Source organism: Phyllopteryx taeniolatus, chromosome 6 (assembly GCF_024500385.1).
Source record: "Phyllopteryx taeniolatus isolate TA_2022b chromosome 6, UOR_Ptae_1.2, whole genome shotgun sequence".
Taxonomy (NCBI): Eukaryota; Metazoa; Chordata; class Actinopteri; order Syngnathiformes; family Syngnathidae; genus Phyllopteryx; species Phyllopteryx taeniolatus.
Genome location: NC_084507.1, coordinates 17470381 through 17491297, shown reverse-complemented (window position 1 = coordinate 17491297; position 20917 = coordinate 17470381). Strand labels below are relative to the sequence as shown.

At 40.8% G+C, this 20917-nt stretch overlaps 1 protein-coding gene and 2 non-coding genes across 5 annotated transcripts in view; all 3 read left to right on the top strand.

Moving 5' to 3' along the window:
- The first annotated feature begins 1335 nt into the window (after positions 1 to 1335).
- ncapd2 (non-SMC condensin I complex, subunit D2) overlaps positions 1336 to 20917 on the top strand; it is a 39192-nt gene continuing 19610 nt past the window's right edge. The window contains exons 1-18 of one of the 3 annotated variants that reach the window (XM_061777564.1): positions 1336 to 1609; positions 1932 to 2051; positions 5719 to 5794; positions 7045 to 7103; positions 7188 to 7363; positions 7829 to 7971; positions 8378 to 8505; positions 12873 to 12996; positions 14108 to 14255; positions 14340 to 14537; positions 14607 to 14741; positions 14811 to 14898; positions 16290 to 16491; positions 16589 to 16707; positions 17235 to 17435; positions 17510 to 17684; positions 19100 to 19184; positions 20376 to 20512. In XM_061777564.1, the coding sequence (XP_061633548.1) occupies positions 1570 to 1609; positions 1932 to 2051; positions 5719 to 5794; positions 7045 to 7103; positions 7188 to 7363; positions 7829 to 7971; positions 8378 to 8505; positions 12873 to 12996; positions 14108 to 14255; positions 14340 to 14537; positions 14607 to 14741; positions 14811 to 14898; positions 16290 to 16491; positions 16589 to 16707; positions 17235 to 17435; positions 17510 to 17684; positions 19100 to 19184; positions 20376 to 20512 (2354 nt within the window). In that variant the 5' untranslated portion in view covers positions 1336 to 1569. The remainder of the gene's footprint in view (positions 1610 to 1931; positions 2052 to 5718; positions 5795 to 7044; positions 7104 to 7187; positions 7364 to 7828; positions 7972 to 8377; positions 8506 to 12872; positions 12997 to 14107; positions 14256 to 14339; positions 14538 to 14606; positions 14742 to 14810; positions 14899 to 16289; positions 16492 to 16588; positions 16708 to 17234; positions 17436 to 17509; positions 17685 to 19099; positions 19185 to 20375; positions 20513 to 20917) is intronic. The other 2 variants (XM_061777565.1, XM_061777566.1) reach the window with 2 other exon arrangements.
- LOC133480228 (small nucleolar RNA U85) lies at positions 7425 to 7752 on the top strand. The gene has a single exon (XR_009789230.1). It is a non-coding gene; the product is annotated as a small nucleolar RNA U85 (small nucleolar RNA).
- On the top strand, positions 14948 to 15247 carry LOC133480227 (small nucleolar RNA U85). The gene has a single exon (XR_009789229.1). It is a non-coding gene; the product is annotated as a small nucleolar RNA U85 (small nucleolar RNA).

Genomic DNA, 20917 nt, shown 5'->3' with positions numbered 1-20917 from the left:
AGTGATACCTTGACTTATGAGTGCCCCAATTTCTGAGTTTTTTTTAGTTCTGAGCCATTTTTAGTAGATTTGTGTGTGTGTGTTGCGAGCAAAGGTTTTACTTAAGAGAGAGGTTCAGGCACTACGCAAATAGATGACAGCAACAAACTTAACAACATCCAGCCACCATCAGTTCGCGTGGTAACCTCACAGTGAAAGTACAGATACAGTTGGTTTTTGTGCTCGCACTCTTTTTTATTTATTTTTTTGTGCAGGTATTTTGCTACATTTCTTTTTGCAAACCATGGGTCCTGAGAGTTCTGAGAACAAGTGAAGGATGTCCATTGAATGAAACCTTAAACTCAGAAAAACATGAGGGAAGTGTGCGTGTCGTTGACTACGCAAAGCAGTACGAGCGTTATATTTTTATGATATGTGCAATACTGAAGCAGAAGGAGTCAATCAAGGCTGTAACACGAGTCAAGGGGTTAAAAATTTTTACCAAGCTTGGGACCACAGTCCATTTAAAAAATGGACAACCTGCTGAAAGTGAGGAAAGCTTGGTCAAAAAGGCAACAAAAAAAAAAGATTCAGTGAAAATGTATCAAAGGAAAAACAGCTAATTTCTTTACATTATATTTTATTGATGTGTGTTTTTATACAATTGTAGGACAATTGGTCCTCAAAAGTACATACCTATGACAACTGGTCCTCTAGGACAACTGTGTCAAACTCATTTTTGTCGCGGGCCACACTAGTCACTAATTCCCTCAGAGGGCTGTTGACTGTGAAACCATATAAGTGTTTAGTCACCTCATAATATTATTACATACACACAAGTTGATGGATACCTAGTTTTGAAATCAGAAGTCAACGATAATAGTTCAACTATTGTTCAAGTTACTGTAAACAGAAAATGCTTGCAATGTCTCAACGATACTATTTATTGTTATTATTTTATGAGAATTTGAGCAAGAATCATGTAAGTTGACACAGATGATTTGCTTTCGTGGACCACATGAAATGACTTGGCGGGCCAGATTTGGCTCCCGGGCCTTGAGTTTGACACATGCTCTTGGAGCTCGTCCTAGGACTGCTCTAGTCCAGGTCAACTGGTCCTCGGGTAAAATTCAAAGAAGCTTTGTAATTTACATTATTCAGGCAAATTTTTATGACATTTCATATAGACATTTTGAATTTTATTTTCAAATTATTGGTATATAATAAGGTAATGTAAGGTAATTTTATTCAATTAATGTGCACTAACTTTGCTCAAAAACTATTCATACATATAGCTCACCTCCACTACTACTGTAGGTTCACATTAGATTTGCCCAGTTGCTTACAAATCAATAGAATGATGTTTATTTATGGTGTCTGTTTTTGTTCAAAAATAAGTTGTTAAATTAGTTACTTTATTTGGCGTATCTAGACTTCTGTGATTAAACCTGTGAACAGACGTCGCGAGTATATGTCGTCACTCGAGCGCCGACGTTTTGGCGGGATTTCATACAAATTTGAAAATCCTTCCTTCCGGAATCCTGACGAATTTTCGGACCAGCGGAGCGAGTGGGCAAATATTCACCGTCGATGGACGATATTGCGGTGAACAGGACAGCGAATATTAAAGGTAGGTTGGATATTTTGTACTTAAAAACCGAGTTATTCGTCAGGGAACAATTCATTGAAGATGTTTTGACCGTAATGTCGCCAGACTCGCAACTGCAAACGTGGCCAACGGGTAGTTAGCATTTCTCGTTTACGGGCGATTTCAAATATTTTGGTCAATGTACTCTTCAGATTCTTCTTCCGTGGCATTTTTTAAACTTAATTGGATCGCTCAAAGAAAACCATTCCAAAAGCTACAACAACGAAATATTGTTCCCAGTGTTGACGTGAGCCTTAGCTTTGATGTGCTTACTTAAACAAATAAACTACTTTTTCTTCCACAGGGATGTCGTGGGACTTTTTTGTGCCAGTGTGCGTGGGCGACCTGCTCAAGACCGGGGGAATAAACCAGTACGTCGTGCAAGATGTGGTCTCCCCAAAACAGCTACCGTCCCATCTTAACAGTGAGTGGTCAGCTAATGTAAGGTTGTGTTCGGAATAATTCCGTATTCTCCCTCGTCATTATATATGGATTTTTATATAATGGGCTACCACTCATCAGTCAAATGTAAAAGTTATTTATTTTTTTTAAAAATTGGTATCATTCGTATTAACAATACATTAACATATATCTTTGTCAATATAACATTGAATGATATATACAACCAATCAAACAATACAGTTCAAATCCATCCTTAGACAAATAATAAAAAATAAATAACATTTTTAAAGAACTAACATGTAAGTGTCCAAAAAATAGGGGAAAAAAGTGTAAACTGGATGTCTGTTAACGATAAACTTGTAAAGTGTCAAATCAAAACACTTGGAGAGGAGATACTCTCAAAAGAACGCTGAATATTGAGTACAAAAAAGTATATTTCAAAAAGTATGGCGGACTACTATTATAATTTTCCACCTTTTGATCTGGTCTGTTAAACTAGTGAGAACACCCTTTACACTTTAACTTTTTATCCTAAACTTCAGAAAAGATTTGTGCATAAACATGGTATATAATGACCCTGAGCTCTTTGAAATATCAAACTAGTTTCACAGTGAACTTATTACTCATTACAAACTGCAAACATATTGCACTGTGAGCCTAAAATAGTTAAAACAGCTTGTTAATATTTGGTCATTTTCATTGTCATTAGTTTATTTTGATCACCTTATCGATCCTTGGTGTAAAACATTCTGCAGGTAACTATCTATAATGGCCACAGGACCAACCTATTTGGTCTTTTTTTCCTTAATCACATGCTTGCTTAACAAGCAGCCAAAGTTTGTTTCTGCATTGTGTCTCCTTGTCTACAAGATCCTCCAGCATCCTAAGGTTGCTTTTCTTCATCACGTCTGCGTTGAGTGAGGCCTTCCAAACTTTGTGCCGAAAATTACACAGGGTAAACTGAATGATGATGCGACGCGTGCTGTTGTCAAATCTCTTTCGCCCCACCCTGTGCACGGAGTCCACCAGGAATCCAAGGTTGCTCTTTTCCTCTAGGATGATCTGAGCAATTACCTCCAACACCTCCTTTGGCTGTATCTCTCCGCGTCTTCTTGCTTCTCCTGAACTTCAGTAATACAGTCGTTAAGTTTCTTCACTTGTCCTCTGTTGCCTTACTGTGTATGTCAAGGCTCTTCACATTTTCCTTCACGGCAATGATCTCCATTGTTTTTCTTAATCAGCATTTCTTCAAACTTGGAGAAGCGGTCATTCAAGCCATTAATGGCTTTTAATATGTCGGCATTGGAAACAACTTCTTTCATCTCTGTAGCTTCAGTCCGGGTCTTCTTTGAATTATGGCTATTTAGAGGAAAAGGTGTGCATAAACTTTGGAAAAAGACATGCACCTCCATAACCAGTCCGAGCTTTTTTCTTGCTGCTTCTCTGGCCATTTTCATACGTTGGTCTCATTGCTGCGTCCCAATCAACTTTTCTTCGTAGCTTAGCTAACAGATAATTGCCTCAGAGACACAATGTGATAGAAAAAAACTTTTCCTTTGAGCATTGCTCGGAAAAACGCCCCACAAACTGTACACAATCAAGTATCTTCTCACTTCCTTAGGAAAAAAAAAAGTTGTCTGTCTGTTTCAAGTCTTAAAAGTCTGGTACTCTTCAATAATACATGAGTTCAAAAGAAAGCATCCACCCTGGTCACCATCTTTGCCCCGCTCAATGTAAAATAGTTTTAGGACACGACTACGTGTAGCAATAACGTCATTGCTGTCTCTTTGCTCAGTTACACCATACCAGACCGAAGTCAACTTGCGGACCTTCCATAATAAATATTGAACAAATACATTTAATTATAATATACTTTATAAGATGTGTATTTTTACTACAAACCCAATTCCAATGAAGTTGGGATGTTGTGTTAAACAAATAAAAACTGAATACACTACAAAGACAAGATATTTAATGTTCAAACTGATAAACTTTGTTTTAGCAAATAATCATTAACTTAGAATTTTATGGCTGCAACACTTTCCAAAAAAGCTGGGACAGCTGGCAAAAAAGACTGAGAAAGTTGAGGAATGCTTATCAAACACCTGTTTGGAACATCCCACAGGTAAACAGGCTAATTGGGAACAGGTGGGTGCCATGATTGGGTATAAAAGGAGCTTCCCTGAATTGCTCAGTCATTCACAAGCAAAAATGGGGTGAGGTTCACCTCTTTGTGAACAAGTGCGTGAGAAAATAGTCAAACAGTTTAAGGACAATGTTCCTCAATGTACAATTGCAGGGAATTTAGGGATTTCATCATCTACGGTCCATATCATGAAAAGGTTCAGAGAATCTGGAGAAATCACTGCATGTAAGCGGCAAGGCTGAAAACCAACATTGAATGCCCGTGACTTTCGAGCCTCCGGCGGCAATGCATTAAAAAAACATCAATGTGTAAAGCATATCACCACATGGGCCGAGGAACACTTCAGAAAACCAATGTCAGTAAATACAGTTCGGCGCTACATCCGTAAGTGCAACTTGAAACTACTATGCAAAGCCATTTATCAACAACACCCAGAAACGCCGCCGGCTTCTCTGGGCCCGTGCTCATCTAAGATGGACTGATGCAAAGTGGGAAAGTCTTCTGTGGTCCGACAAGTCCACATTTCAAATTGTTTTTGGAAATTGTTGACGTTGTGTCCTCCGGGCCAAAGAGGAAAAGAACCATCCGGACTGTTATGGACGCAAAGTTCAAAAGCCAGCATCTGTGATGGTATGGGGCTGTGTTAGTGCCAATGGCATGGGTAACTTACACATCTGTGACGGCACCATTAATGCTGAAAGATACATACAGGTTTTGGAGAAACATGCTGCCATCCAAGCAACGTCTTTTTCATGGACGCCCCCTGCTTATTTCAGCAAGACAATGCCAAACCACATTCTGCACGTGTTACAACAGCGTTGCTTCATAGTAAAAGAGTGCGGGTACTAGACTTGCCTGCCTGCAGTCCAGACCTGTCTCCCATTGAAAATGTGTGGCGCATTATGAAACGTAAAATACGAAAACGGAGACCCCGGACTGTTGAACAGCTGAAGCTCTGCGCCAAGCAAGAATGGGAAAGTATTCCACCTACAAAGCTTCAACAATTAGTGTCCTCAGTTCCCAACCGTTTATTGAATGTTTTTCAAAGAAAAGGTGATGTAGCACAGTGGTAAATATGACCCTGTCCCAGCTTTCTTGGAACGTGTTGCTGCCATAAAATTCTAAGTTAATAATTATTTGCTAAAAACAAAGTTTATCAGTTTGAACATTAAGTATATTGTCTTTGTAGTGTATTCAATTAAATATAGGTTGAACATGATTTGCAAATCATTGTATTCTGTTTTTATTTATGTTCAACAGAACGTCCCAACTTCATTGGAATTGGGGTTGTAAATTGATGCAAACAATGTCCATTGTCCAATGCGTCATGGGCTACATTGCTTTTCCAGTGACCCTATTTTGCAAGTATGGATTAGAGGATAACCTTTCCTCACTATGCATTCGAACAGTACTACAAAATGGTACACTCACAGTATACCTTTTTATAGGGAGTGATTCTGATTACAGCCTAAAATTGTCCCTTTTCGATATTGCATTGTTTAAAATAGTCTCAATCTTTTCTTTTTGCCTCTATTTTACTAAGGATTCAAGACTGCATTGAGAAGCCAAGGTCCTTTATGTATCTTGGAACACTTTGACACAGCCTACAGTGTACTACAGTGAGTTTTGATTTAACACAAACAGAGCTGGTGTGTGTGTGTGTGTGTGCGTGTGTGTGCGTGCGATCGTATACATTGTATGGGCTGAAATATTTGCCACCAGGAACTGAATGGAATTATATTTGAATTGCTGAACTTGAATAATTGTTGCATAATAATAATTGTAATATAATAATAGAGTATTTATTAAATATATATTATTATACTTTTCTGGTTATTTAAAGTTGTGTTTTGATAGGTAAATAAAAACTACATTTCAAAATCAATGAATAATCGTGTTTATTAATCGTGGTTTCAATGTCAATCAAAAATAAAAAAAAATTCCATAATCACCCAGCCCTGATTGCTATTCCTAAAGTACCCAGGTGTCTGTCGCAACTAATTTGAAATTGAATTTGTCGAACTGAATGTGAAATCATCCAAATCAATGCGAAAATATAGAATTAGAATTTTCATTGTGGATGAAATGATCTTATGTTCACTTTCAAGTTTATTTGACTTAAGTTCCAAATTAATAAATCAAATTTCAAATTATACTATTCAGATTCAGTTTTTCTATGCAGTGTTTCAAATTAAACCATACAAATTCAAATTGTTATTCAAATTCAATATACATGATTGAAATTCAGTTCCTGGTGGCACATATTTGAGCCCATAACATTGGATCTACGCTATGCGCAGGGCATAGGTACAATGCCCAACAGCAAATAGAGAAAATCTACAAATAATCAACGCCACCTAAAAGTGCTTTCTAATTACGTATCGATGACACAAGAGTGCAGCAAAGCACTTTAAACACCAACTCCATGTATCTAGGGGTACGTTCAAAAATCCTCTCCAAGCACGCTCTATACACTCCGGAACGTTCAGAAACTCAGATTGTTGTTGGAGTGTGTCGTTCAGTTATTCAGAGCGCCACACTCTAGGAGTGCCCCAGCGCACACCCACCGCTCTGATTGAGGAGACAGAGCGGCCGGAGCATCAGGCAGGACGAGTTGTTTAGAATTTAAGGACTGCCAAGGAAATGGGACATTCCAAAGGCAGATAGATGGAAAAACACCATGAATGAATTAAACCTAACAAAAACACCACAGTTCCACCAGATGGCGATCAAGTAACATTTATTGCTTTGGCCAGTGCACAAAAACACTGACTAGACAAAGATTTTCAGCAAATAAAAGACTGCAAAAAAAAAATCTGCAAATGCCAAATTGCAGTTCACTATTAAATTGTTGTATTTACTTTTGAAGGCACACCACCTCTGTGGATCTCGGTGTGAAAGAGGACACTCTGGAATTGCTGGTGCAAGGTTAGTATTGTTCATGTTGAATGTTTGAAGTGACCCCAAAAAAGCTGTTGGAACTTTATATTTCCCTTTTTGTTTTTGTTGCAGTTGTTAGCAGTCTGTCTACCTCCCTGCCCTCGTTGCTTATCTCTGCTGCAGTCTCTGCAGCAGAGCGAAAAGAGAAGCTCAATGCTGTTAAAATGAGCGTCTTCTTGCTCTGCAAAATCACAGAGTGTCTTGAAAGTGACTCTTACAGGCACAGCTTCATCACGGCGCCTGGCAAAGTATGTTAAATTTGCCAATTGTTATGACAGATGGTTGACTTTTTTTTTTATTTATTGAAATGACCAGTGATGTAATCATGGCAGTATAGTGATCTGTCAGATCTGGGTTTATGATTGGTTTCCTTCTGTATGATGGGTAATCTTGCTAGTGTCATAGTTATATTTCATTCCTGAAAGGGCCCAGCTACAATAACACTGACACTACTTTTACAACCACTGTCCTCCTCAGAGTAATGGGATGGGACAGGTAGATGTCAAACAAAGTGTGAATGTCTGTCTGTTTTTTGTCCGTGTGATGAAAGACTGTATATGTAGCAGTTGGTAAAAAGATCTAGTCTCTTTGGAGGATTTGGCAGGTATGAACTACAATTTTTGATAATCTGAGGGCATATATGGTGTAATTTGATGACTACAAGTTGCTTTTGTCCCATTCGATAAATTGAAGTATTTTCACTGTTTGCACAGGGTGGCAAAAAGGCAAAAACAAGTGAAGGATTCCAGCAGTGGGAAAGCGTGAGGGAGAGAGTTCTTCAGGCCCTTGTGCAGCTCCTCCAGTTAGATATCCGTTCCCTCTGGAATCTTTCCCTCATAGAGGAAGAGTTCACCAGGTACTTAACGGACCTTTGTGCCCCGAGGACAAAGTTCAATAGCTTGTTTTGCAACCTCAATTCAAACAATAAAAGTAGTATCTGTTCGTGCTAATTGTTACTGTGCATCTGTTTGACTTGCATAATAGCCTCTTTGATAATGCAAATCGTTAGATAAGCATTTGCTGTGTCTGAAATTTACTGAATCGTCTGAAGTCGTTCTGTTTGTATTGAATAATTTTGTTTTTGTCCCAAGTATGGGGGGGAAGCAGTTTGAGCAAAAAGAAAGCTTTAGAAACTTTGCACGACTTTATTTCCTCAATTTGCCATCTTGGGATTTATTCATTCAACTGTGTAGTGGTGAAGTTTGTTGTAAAGATGCCTACCCCGAATACTGTCCAAGTCCCTTGTCTTTTACTTTCCCTAGCTGTGTGACTTGCTGTTGCTACAAGCTACTTGAGAACCCCACCATAAGCCACGTAAAGAGCAAACCCACCAGAGATGGCATAATCCATCTGCTTGGGTTGCTGATCAAGAAGTACAATCACCTCCTAGGTAAGGCTCAAAATTATGTAGGCAAGCTGCATTAGTGAAACATACTTGCAGCAATGGCAATACGTTTTGTGAGTAGGCATTTTAGAGAGATTCTAGTGAGGCTGTAAAGGAACTATGTTATTATAACCAGTTATTCACCAAAATTTCAGCTGCTGAAATGTTTCTGCCGAAAACAGCTCAAAAGTGCATTTTCGGTTTCAGACAGAGACACCTTTTCCCCCCCGAAATAAAACGAAAATATATCATATACCGGTAATGAAATAACATGTCACAGGTTAGGTTGAATACTGATTGCTGGTGGACGTGAGTGTGTACACCTCAGAGTAAAGAATTGTTTTCTATTAAAAAGCAATGCCCGATAGAGCATTGCTGTATGTTCAGTTGAATTGATTGTAACACAAACATACATTAATAACAAATTAATTGCACCGGACTATTGCAATATTAGTCATTCGAACTGCTCTAAGTGCTAGAGGACTCTGCATCTTTTCCACAATTGTCCAAAAATAAATAATAATGTACCGGCATTACCAGATAACTATTAACCCCTTATTGCTCAGTGACTGTTTTTTGTCAACGTCTTTGTCTCAAAAGTGTTCTGTCAATTGACTGTCTGTTGTTGTACTAGAGCGGCTCCAACTACCGGAGGCAAATTCCTTGTTTTTTTTGGACATACTTGGCAAATAAAGATGATTCTGATACAGCATCAGTTGTCATCATCGCCTCCATGACAACGAATAAACTGCACTTTTAGACAAGAATTGTCATAAGGACAGGCGGAGGATAAGACAAGAGAGTCAGGAACACCATGCTAATTGCTAAGCTATCACGTAAAGTCGCAAAACAAGAAAAAAAAGTGATTGGGTGATACAGTACATTTGTCACATTGGTCTGGCTGGAACCGCGTCATTGCGGTGATTAGCCAACCTTTAAGAGCAAAATAGCAGGCACATTAGTAATGTTTATATATATGTTTATTATAAATATTGTAATATGCAATGCTTGACAGCCATAAAACACAGACCGGAAACAAATTAGTATGTCACCACTAGTATGTAACTTGAGAAAATAAACCTATAATTTAAAAGTACGTTAATATAGTACATATTTATAAGTTCACCTTTAACTCATTCAGTGCCAGCTCTCCCAGTTAACATGGATATTTGACTTCTAAAGCAGTCAATGGCAGTGAATGTGTTCAGCAGCAATAGTAGATACAGGAAATAAAAAGAAATGGCATGCAAGAGAAGACATTTGCCTGCAAATGTGTCTGCCATTCCAAGGTTGATGCAATAAATACTTGAAAATAGCAAATATTGAAGCCATACCGATAATAGAGTAATGATTGTTTTGATATTGAACAGTATCCATTTTATTATTTTTTTAATCCTATTACATATCCTGCACTAACTGTCCTGCAGTAATGTTCTTGACATTATTTTAAAAATTATGGAAATTCAGACAAATTGTTCTGGAAGTGAATTTCTATAGGTTGGCAGCGCTGCAATACTAGCCATAAATGCAATTTTACTAATAATCGGCTTACAAAAAGATGATTGGTGGGTTTTATTTATTTGTATATTTTAATGTAATGCGCTTCCTGTTGCTTTTTTTTTTAAGCCAAACGCGCTTACGAATAAAGAAGAAGAAGACTCATCTTTTATTGTCATGAACATGCATGCATGCACACGAAATTTGTTCTCTGCATTTAACCCATCACAGTGAACCCATATACATGTTAGTGGAACACACTGGAGTAGGGGGCAGCTGAAGTGCCCGGGGAGCATTTAAGGGTATCTGTGTCTTGCTCAAGGACACCACAGCCGTGAGTCCGGGGGATGTTGCCGGATGGTCCAGTCGGGGTCTTGAACCTTGGTTCCCCACGGTGGCAGACGATGATCTTAACCATTGGGCCACGGCTGCCCAAAAGCTTGATTGATAATTGCTCTCGGTTTTCGGGCTTGGGTTCCTCAATTTCGGTTCCGGTCAGGAATTTTCATTTTTGTACATCACTAATTGTACCGGCATCATATAGTGGTGCCTTTAAGTCCACAACAATCTCCTTGGTTTTCTCCACGTTCAGGGAGAGAATGTTGTCCGTGCACCACCCGACCAGGCGCCTCACCTTACTCCTGTAGTCCGTCTTGTCCCCGTTTCTGATGAGACCACCACAGTTGTCGTCTGCAAACTTGATGATGAGATTGGAGTTGTATATTGGTGTGCAGTCATAGGTCAGCAGGGTGAAGAGAAGGGGGCTCAGCAGACATCAAACACGAAATGTTGAGCCCCAGTTGGTGCAGTTTGTAAATCAGTTGTTGGGGGATGATGGTATTGAATGCTGAGCTGAATTCTATGAACAGCATTCTGACACATGAGTCCTTAGAGTCCAGGTGTGTGAGGGCAGATTGGAGGGCGATGGAGATGGCATCATCGGTTGACCAGTTGGACCGATATGCAAACTGGAAGGGTCCCGGGGGGATGGGACTTGATGTGTTGGATGACTAGCTGCTCGAAGCACTTCATCAGGATGGTAGTGAGCGCTACCAGACGGTAGTCATTGAAGCAGGAGGGAGACAGGGATGATGGTGGTGGCTTTGAAGCACGTAGGGACAACAGCCTGACTCAAGGTGTTGTTGAAGATGTCCCTGAAGACTTCTAGGAGTTCAGCTGCATAGTCCCTCACAACACGACTAGGTATGATATCTGGGCCCAGGGCTTTACGTGCGTTGATCCTGCTGAGGGGATCTTCTCATGCTGTCCCTGGTCAGTGACAGCACCTGGTTACCAGGAGGGGTTGGAGACTTGTTTGCAGGTGTGCAAAGAAGTTGTTTAGCTCATTCAGCAGGGAGGTGGAGGTCTGTGGTGAGGATTTGTAGTCCGTAATGCTCTGAATACCTCGCCACAGACTCCTGATGTCACTGCTATTACTGAAGCGGTGGGCGATCCTCCTGGAGTACTCCCTCTTGGCCTCCCTTATGCCACGGGACAGATTTGCTCTAGCTGTCCTCAGGCCATCCTCATCCCCAGATCTAAAAGCAGTGTTGCGGACCTTCAGTAGTCTGTAAACCTCCGCCGTCCACCATGGCTTCTGATTAGCACAAACTGTGATGGACTTTCTGGTGGTGACATTATCCATGCATTTGCTAATGTAGGCGATAACGGTCTCTGTACTCCTAAAGGTCAGTGATGGAGTTGTAGGTAGCAGCCTGTTTGAACATGGTCCAGTCTGTGGTGGCAAAACAGTCTTGAAGTGCCTCTAGGGAAACTTGTGGCCACACTCGTACCTGTTTCCTAACTGGTTGGGTGATTTTAACCAGTGATCTGTAAGCTGGCATTAGCATTACAGTGAGGTGGTCTGAAGCACTGATGTGGGGGAGGGGAAGGGCTTTGTAGGCTCCTCTCAGGGGCGTAAAAACATTGTCCAGAGTGTTATTTCCCGTGTTGGAAAGTGAATGGTTGAGTGGAGTTTTGGAAACAATCTTGGGGTCAGCATGGTTGAAATCCCCAGCCAGAATGAGGAAAGCATCTGGGTACGCTGTCACCTGCTCACTGATGTGATGGTATAGTTTACTCAGTGCCTCACTCCTGTTGTTGTTGTTGTTGGAGCTGGGAGGGATGTAAACAGCCACAAGCTGTATGGCAGTAAATTCCCTCGGTAAGTAAAACAACCGGCACTTCAGAAGCATAAACTCCAGTAGTGGTGAACAGTGTTGACTGACCAAGACAGCTTCCTAGCACCAGGCAACGTTGATGTAAACACAGAGCCCGCCGCCTTGGGTCTTACCTCCCCGTCCGCTTGGTAGCATGCTAGCCGGTCGAGTTGAATGGCGCTGTCTGGAATGCTGCTTTTAAGCCATGTTTCCACAAACACAAAAACACAGCACTCTCTCACAGTCTTACGGGTAGAGTGGAGTAGTCTAATGTAATCCATCTTGTTGTCCAGAGAACGTACGTTGGCTAACACGATGGTGGCAATTGTCTGCTTGTGTAGTTTAGCCGCTAGCCTTGCTCGGATACTTCCACACTTGCCCCGCTTCTCCTTCTTCCTGCGCCGTTTGTGTAGTCTCCACTGTGGGCGCGATGCAGGAGTGGGGGTCGGAGTTGTTGTAGGCACCCGGAGCAGACCACAGTTCTGTCGCTCCTCAGTGAGAGTAGACCTTAACTCAGTAGAAGTAGTTCTGCCTACGTCGAGCAGAAACCTATGACTGTATCTGCACCTTGGGACATGTAGACTTGACGAAGACGGGCTAAAACACTCTGACGTATAAGACGAAAGACAATACCTGTCGTGTAGAAGAGAATAAACACAATGCACTTTTGTTTGGGTTGTGATGACATCGATGATTCCTGCATGTTGTGCCCAATAGGTGCAAGTCTAAAAGTGATCCAGCTGCTGCAACACTTCGAGCAATTGTCATCGGTGTTTGCTCAGGCTGTGTCTGTGTGGAGCACCGAATATGGAGTCAGAGCCATAATAGGTGAAGTAATGAGGTCAGTTTATATCCTTTAACTTCACTTATCTATAAATAAGACACTTTTCGATCCAAATTTTTTATTAAGTTAACAACAAAGAGCGGCACTGTCCTCATTCAAATGCAGCGGTACTGCCAACAAGCACCCAAACAGTGTCACGTCACAAGTAGCTCTGGTGCATTAACAGCCAAGCCAAAATCACAAAACCCCTTTAACAACCAGGTTGCTACAATTATGAAGAATAAAAAATGAAATCCACTTTTCCTTGACTTCTTGGCAGCATGTACCTTCTCGCAAATGACATTCTCGGAAATGCTATCACATGCTAGCTGTTTTTTTTTTGTTTATCAAAAAGATTAAAAAAAAGCGCAACAGCTTTCCACTTAGCCCAGAGGTTTGTCCTTTCAAAGGTACTACATTCCCGTGTGTGTGCGCGCGCGCGCGCGCCCGTCCGTCCAAAAACACACAAGGAATTTGTCTCCGGTAGTTGGAGCCGCTCTAGTACGACAACAGACAGTCAATTTACAGAACACTAATATATATGCATGCATGCATACATACATACACACATAAGCACACTGAGTCCCTCCCTCTTGCCACATTTGTCCATTGCTTTTCTTGGACCCATATTGTGTTAACAAAATGCAGAAATAAATGCAAAAACACAGAAAAGGCACACAATGACGCACTAAGCAAAGTAGTGACCAACCGCGACGTTGGAGCGGCTGAAAATGGCACATATATGATGGATGAAACGTTCGCACACTGCGCTAAGGTTCGATCATTGGGCGATATTTTTTTTCGGTCTGTGGTTTGTAAATGGAATAATTTGAGCATTGATAGTTTGTAAATCGGGGTTCCCCTCTACGTACAGTAATTTTACTTTATAAAACCAGTTTATTTCTAGCTTATTTTTACATAAAATAATTCTTTTTATGGGTAAAAAACTGTTGTTTTGTTTTTTTATGTGTGGGCTGGAACAGATTAATGCCCGAATGATTAAAATATCCATAAGGATTTGATGTGTAAATTGAGTCATGAGCTTGGTCATGGAGTGAATTTAACTCTTAAGGTGCCACTGTCGCATGTAAGACACTGTACAAGACCAATACCTTGAATTTTTCTTCAGAGAGATTGGCCAGAAGTCAACTGAGGAGCTTGCCAGGGAGGGGTCAGGAGTCAAAGCATTTTCATCTTTCCTGTCTGAACTCAGTGCTCTGGTCCCAGAGTTGCTGATCCCCAACATCAGTGTGCTTATCACACACCTGGAAGGAGAGGTACTTCACACACTAAAACCTTCATGCTACAAACAATTTTTCCTTTCTTCTGAATGCTAATACATTTGTAAAAATATTCTCTAGAGTCACACGATGCGTGTCGCTGTGTGCGAGGTACTGGGTGACATCCTAGTGCGTGTCCTGTGTGGAGATGGACTGGAAGAGTCCAGCAAAGCTGACCGCGACCGCTTCTTTGATACCCTGCAGGAGCATCTGCATGACACGCACTCTCACGTCAGGTCGCGCGTATTGCAGGTGTACACGCGCATTGTCAACAGCAAAGTAAGCACCCTAGTCATGACAGTTTCTTGTGATGTTATCTTGACTTACCAGTGTTCTTCTTGTGTTTAGGCCCTGCCACTGTGTCGGTACAGTGAGGTGATGGGCCTCGCCATCGACAGACTGATAGACAAATCTATAAATGTGGTGAAGAGTGCCATCCAGCTGCTGGCAGCCTTTATTGCGCACAACCCCTACAGCTGCAAGGTAAGTCCAGTCAGAATAATTTAAGATCTTGAGATTTCAATCAAAACCTCACTGAAGTCTGACTGTCAGTTGAGCAGCACAGACCTCGAAAAAACTCTGGAGAAAGAGACGACTAAATTGAGAGAGATGAAAGCAAAGCTGCACGGGAGCGCACCAGGTGAGCTTCACGCTTGTTTTTTAAAAATCATTATGTTGGTCATCTTGTTGCCCAATGATGAAACCAAGGCGAATATGAGCTGACTGAACAATAGCTGGGTTCTTTTTGCCTCAACCGGCGGGTAATCTTGGCAGTGTAAGGGAGGCTTCTTGCTCTGCTGTAAGGGCCCGCCTACAGTAAACTGGTTCCACCATTATTTCTCCTCTGGAAGTTTCACTGGAGTAATCATGTGGATGAAGCCCACAGTGTGTGTGTGTGTGTTTGTGTGCATGTGTAGAGGCCTGAAGTTCACCCATCTTTTTTCACTGTTCAGTCAGCAATGAGTTGCTTCTTTGGTAATCTGAGGGCCACATAAGTGTTGCATTTCACCTCAACACAACAGGTCATGCTCTGTCATTTGCTTGTGATAGATTTCTTTCATCTCACTTTTAATCCACAGCGCTAACCCCCCTGATACACGTACGTCATCCACCTCCTTTGTTCACAGCAAGAATTTAGTTTTGAAGAGCATGATGCAATGCTTCCGCTTTTAGCTGCATCAAACATTTTTGATTCATTCACTCTAAGTGCTTTGAGTCATAAAGTTACACCTGTTTCCGAGCTCAACAGAGCCCATTCAAGTTTGTGTGGGTTCATTAATGTGAGTGAAGCAGTAGTTCTTCAGAAAGCCTTTCAATATAATTGAAAAGGCTTCATAAAGACCATAATTCCACATATCTAACAAAAAGATGAAAAGGACCGATACACCAAGATGTGACAAAATAAAAGCAAATCAGGGTATCGCGCAAAATTACGTGGGTGGCTTAAAGCACAAGTAGTTCAACATTCTTTCTGATTACAATGTTCCCCTGCTTTGATCTGTTTTTATGGGTTTTTACAATATACTTACTGTATAGCCCTCGCATGTGGGAAAGGAGAGCTACAGTCTCTGAACAAGACAAACACTCTAAAAACACTTGTACTGTGGCCACATCTCTTGCCCAGAAACTTGCACCTCATGCAGATTCGCTAGTGTGACGCACCACTTGACCAGGCCATGGCTCTTAAAGGCACATGCATGTACACAAGACACTACAGTATGTTGAGTATTTCTATACATTTTGTATGTATATTTACATGTTTGAAGACTAAAAACCGAATGATTTTGATTCTTCGAATATGTTTGTGTTTAAGTTTGTTTAGAGCATATGAGAGGCATAAAACTATTTTTGGAAGAAAAAAAATATCGTCTCGCTATTGCTATTGAGGGAGGCATAAAACTATTTTTGAAAAAAATATATATCGTCTTGCTATTGAGGACGGGCCCGCAAAGTGTCCCACCCATGATAAACTGGTTCACTGTAGTACTTTATTCCTTCATCTTCTCATTGGATGCCAACTTGTCTTTGTAGTGATTAAAGCGTCAGAGCTATGGGCCGCTATGGAGCCTGAATTGCGTGTCACTGTCGGCACAGAGCTGGAGTGCTTGGGTGATTCTGAAAAGGACCAACAGGAGAAGGAGGAGGAGGCAGATGTGGATGACGGAAAAGAGATAGAGGATGGCAGGGCCACAGCAGTGATGATTGCTCAGTACCTCCGGGTCAACAAGTACAGGTAACTGTTGAAGTCGCTACTGCCACAATGTCAGACATCAATTTTCATGTGACTTATTTTATTTATTTATTTATTTTTTAATCTTCCACCTGTGCAGGAATGCTGTGCGTCTCTGTATTAAAGCCCACAGCCGCTTCCCTGAATCAGGCATGTTTTCTTCCCTGTCCACTCTCACTCAAGAGACTCTAATGGACACACTGGCCCTTCTCTTCAAAGGTGAACCCGTCATTCACTTTACTTTGTGCGTCATTCGGCACAAATGCTCTCTGCTTGTGAATCATATTATGATTCAGTTCTTGTTTCATTATTATTAGATGATGTTCCTTTGACATCTTTTTGTCATTTAATTATAATTGACAAGTTCATAATAGAAATGGGATTTTAAGTATGTCAGAAACCAGCCACCATGATGACAATGACTCAATGTATGTTTTGTTATAAGTGTATTTTGTTTTCCCAAATTTGCCCCACGTAACAAATATCCTTCCAGTTTGTAAACCCAGATCCATATTTTCAAGGGAATCAACATTGACTTTATGAAGATTAACCTTACTTATTTGATCGGTATGATTTATGATGAATGTTAGTTATCTAGTTAAGTGATTAAACAAGAGGGAAATGGGCATGGCCCGTGAAGACTTTTTATTTAAATTTAAGTAGAAAAAATAGTGGCTCTCGCTACATGATAACCCAAAAATCTTTGTTTAAGTTTTTGACAAAGGTGTTCTCGTGCCTCTTCATAGGCTCTGATGAGGATACCTCTGAGAAAAGTCAGAATTTGCCCCCCACTCCCCCGAAAGGAGAAGATAAAGAGGCAGTGGATGCGGAGCTGAAGAAGCAAGAAAGGTTGGTGCAGTACCTCAGAGAAACAGAAACCTTCGCCCTTCAAGTGGAGAGAGCCATCTCCGTCATTAACTCCATGCTCTACCGGAAAACCACTTCAGGTAGGTGTTGAAGGGTGTTAAAAAGTTGCAAGAGTTCATGTCTCATAACAGATTTTTTGTTTGTTTGTTTTTAGTGGTTCAGGAGGCGGTGGAGTTTTGTGTCACAGTATGCGAGTTCAGCGTAGCCAACTCTCTTAGTGGCGTGAGGAAGATGTTGCCTCTGGTTTGGTCAACTGACTCTGCCATCAAAGATGCTGTTGTCCAGGCCTACAGGCGCCTCTATCTCAACCCCCAAGGAGACACCAACAGGTCCAGAAAACACTTTAGGAGAACGTACAAAGGGACTGACTACATTTTCTCAAACAGCGGTCCTCCGCTCTAATATATACCAATGTGCCCCAACTAATCGCAGATTCAATAAGTATCACACCTAATTTTTCCCCTCTGAAAAAAATAACACATGGTGCCACTAAGTGATTGTAACTGCCTTTAGTCTAACATCTGATAGCATGGTATCTGTAAAGCCAAAGTTTACAGTGAAGTGCAAAGTCAATAAAGTAAACATATATGGTGTTCCCTCGTTTTTCTCGGTTAATGGGGACGAGAACCCCCCGCGAAAGGTGAAAAACCGAAAAGTAGGATTTGCCCCAGGATTTTCGTGTATGTGGCTACCGGAATGTTTAAAATATGTAAACAGTATTTATACTTTACATATTTGAGACAAAGATTATAACAGTACACGTACTTAAATCTTTAATTATAAAACCTTATACAGTAATTAACATTTATTATACAGTAATTAACATTCATCAACATTGCCTCAACATTGGATGTTTGCGTCCTCTTTCTTTATGTACCGCACTGTAGATTAATTCACGCCATAATAGCGTGCCACAGATGCATAACTTCTGACCTCTATGATCAAATCTAAAAGTTTTCTTTTTCGCTGATGGTCATCATAATCTTCTTCCTCTTGGGCGCCCCGGAGGAAGCTTTCACAGGGGCACAGCGCTTCAGCGGCATTGTGAGGGCTTGCTTAATTAATCAAAAAAATTATCGCTTAAACAAAAAAAGTTATTGCGAACACAACAGCGTGGACGAAACTAGCGAGACACAACAAGGGAAGATGCTGGGTGAGGCTGCGATGACGCGCAGCCAATCAGCTCACGGGACAAATCCACTCGTGCTCTCATTGGTCGATGTCGCGGCGGTAATCAATCACGCGCCTTGCATGAGTGCCCGTACAGTACAGGCATGTACAATGCCTCTGAGTCAACTCATCTCTTTGTTTGGCATGCAGGGAAAGCTTCTCTCGCGCGCCTCAACATGAAACAACGCGTCTTTCCGCAATATGGCTGTATTTATTTATTTATTTATTTTTTATGAATATTTTGGAAAAACCGGCAAAGCACTGAAGCCGCAAAACATGAAGCGCGAATTGGAGAGGGAACACTGTATATAATACAAATCGAAACCTCATAAAATCCTTACCCATAATAGATGGTTGGTGCTCTGCAACTGTGTAAATAAACAGCCCGGTTATATTTAATCTCCATAGCAACTATGTGGTACTTACAAGGGCATAAAATGGCCTCCATTAATTAGGATGCAGTTATGATGTTTAGGTCTTCAGTCAACTGCCTCCATGTGTCGATTTACTTTAAACTATGGAGTTTAATCTTGTGAGTTCGTTACATAAATACTAATCTTATTTAACCCTCTAGGATGAAAGCTCAGACTCTTGTGGACAGTCTGTCTGAATTGATGATAGACGCATCCCTAGGAACAATACAATGTCTTGAGGAAATAGTGAGTACTTAATTCATGACCTCGTGCTTTATTTGTGTCAATGAGAAATGATAATTGCAGTGGAACCTCAGGTTACAAACAATCCTTTTTGTGAATAATTCGGGTAACGCCCAACATTTTCTTAGAACTGTTACCTCTTATTTACGTACCATTTAAAATTTTTGAATAGTCTTGGCATGAATGAGCGGAAGGATACATGTTATGCTTCTTCTCACGCTGCGTAACCATCATTGGTTCTGTGCGTCACACAATGCAACACGTGTACTGCATTATCTTCCAACAATACATGGGAGACAGTTTATTTATCTCACCTTTATTACAAAGCAACTAACATGGCACATCACCACCCGTGCTTGCTGTGGTAAACTCCACATAAGACTCTAACGATTTATCATGCTTAAAGTGCTTTGAAGTCTACGCACGCCACACACAAATCCGCTGCACACAACGGAGGCAGGATGTCCGGCGGATCGCTGCTCTGTATTCAGGATTTCGTATGGATTCATTTATACTGCATGTATTTTTTTTTTTATATCAGTCTCCGGCTTTGCGGTCTAATTTTTCTGAGTAAAATCCCATCTGTTTCTTGCATTTTGTGTTGCATGTTTTTCAGACGAAAAATACACAGCGATTGTACAGCCTGCTTAAGAAGTCATTGCGGTCGCCTCAACCCACTATGCAAAGCGGTTTCCAAACACTATTTCATTCGGTTTACCATAGCCAGCATAACACAGTAGGGCCAACTGTCCTGGCAGTGTTCTGAACAATTATTATAGGGTTATAGGGTTTTTGATATCAGACGGCCACCATTGTTGCAATACGTGTTTGGAAAACTGAGACGTTAGATTGCACTATTTGATTTCAAACAATACACAATTTCAACGGTAGATGGGAGTAATTCTTACACAGCGTCCCTTTAAACTATATCTATAATATACCTGCTTTGCGGACATCTTAAGATTTTTTCCCTGTCATCCTGCTCTTCTTCCTCTTTTCCCATCTTGATCATGCTTTGAATTCACAGAACGAATTCAATTCGTAACCTGAAGTTCCACTGTAATGACAAACACGTTGGAATAATCCACAGAGGGTGTCATTTGACTAAATACGGTATAATAGTCTTTTAACCTAACCTTTATACTTGCAGATTTAGACGCATAACCCCTATAACATCCAATTATGTCCCTGTAGGTGCAGGAGTTCTTCGGCAGTGGCAATAGTCTGCAGTCCACTGTGGTGCAGGTTCTGTGGGGGAGGTTTACTGGCAAAACTGAAACCTCTGTTTTGTACAAGCGAGCTGCTGTGCTCCTACTGGGCATGGCTGCACGGTAAGACAACTACCACACACTTCATTAGGCACACAGACTAATGCCTAGATGAGACTACAGAATTTTAGTCCTGGTATTGGCCCGATTACTGTAATTTCTCGTGTATAATACGCACCCCCAAAGTTGACCTAAAATTCTGGAAAACCCTTCTATGTATAATGCATTTTTACAATGCATGCTTTTGCTTCTACCCATATGATCAAAACAAAGTATTTTTTTTTTATTCTGAAGTTAAGCACTTTATTTGAACATGTAATACTTACTCTTATTTTAAAATTCACAGACCTACTTTTATTTAGTTAAAGAGAAAACACACACTTGTTCTCATACGTTTGATTACCCAGGCAGAATTTGTAAAATGGGTACAATTCTTTAAACAAAACATGAAGGGCCAGGCGAAACACA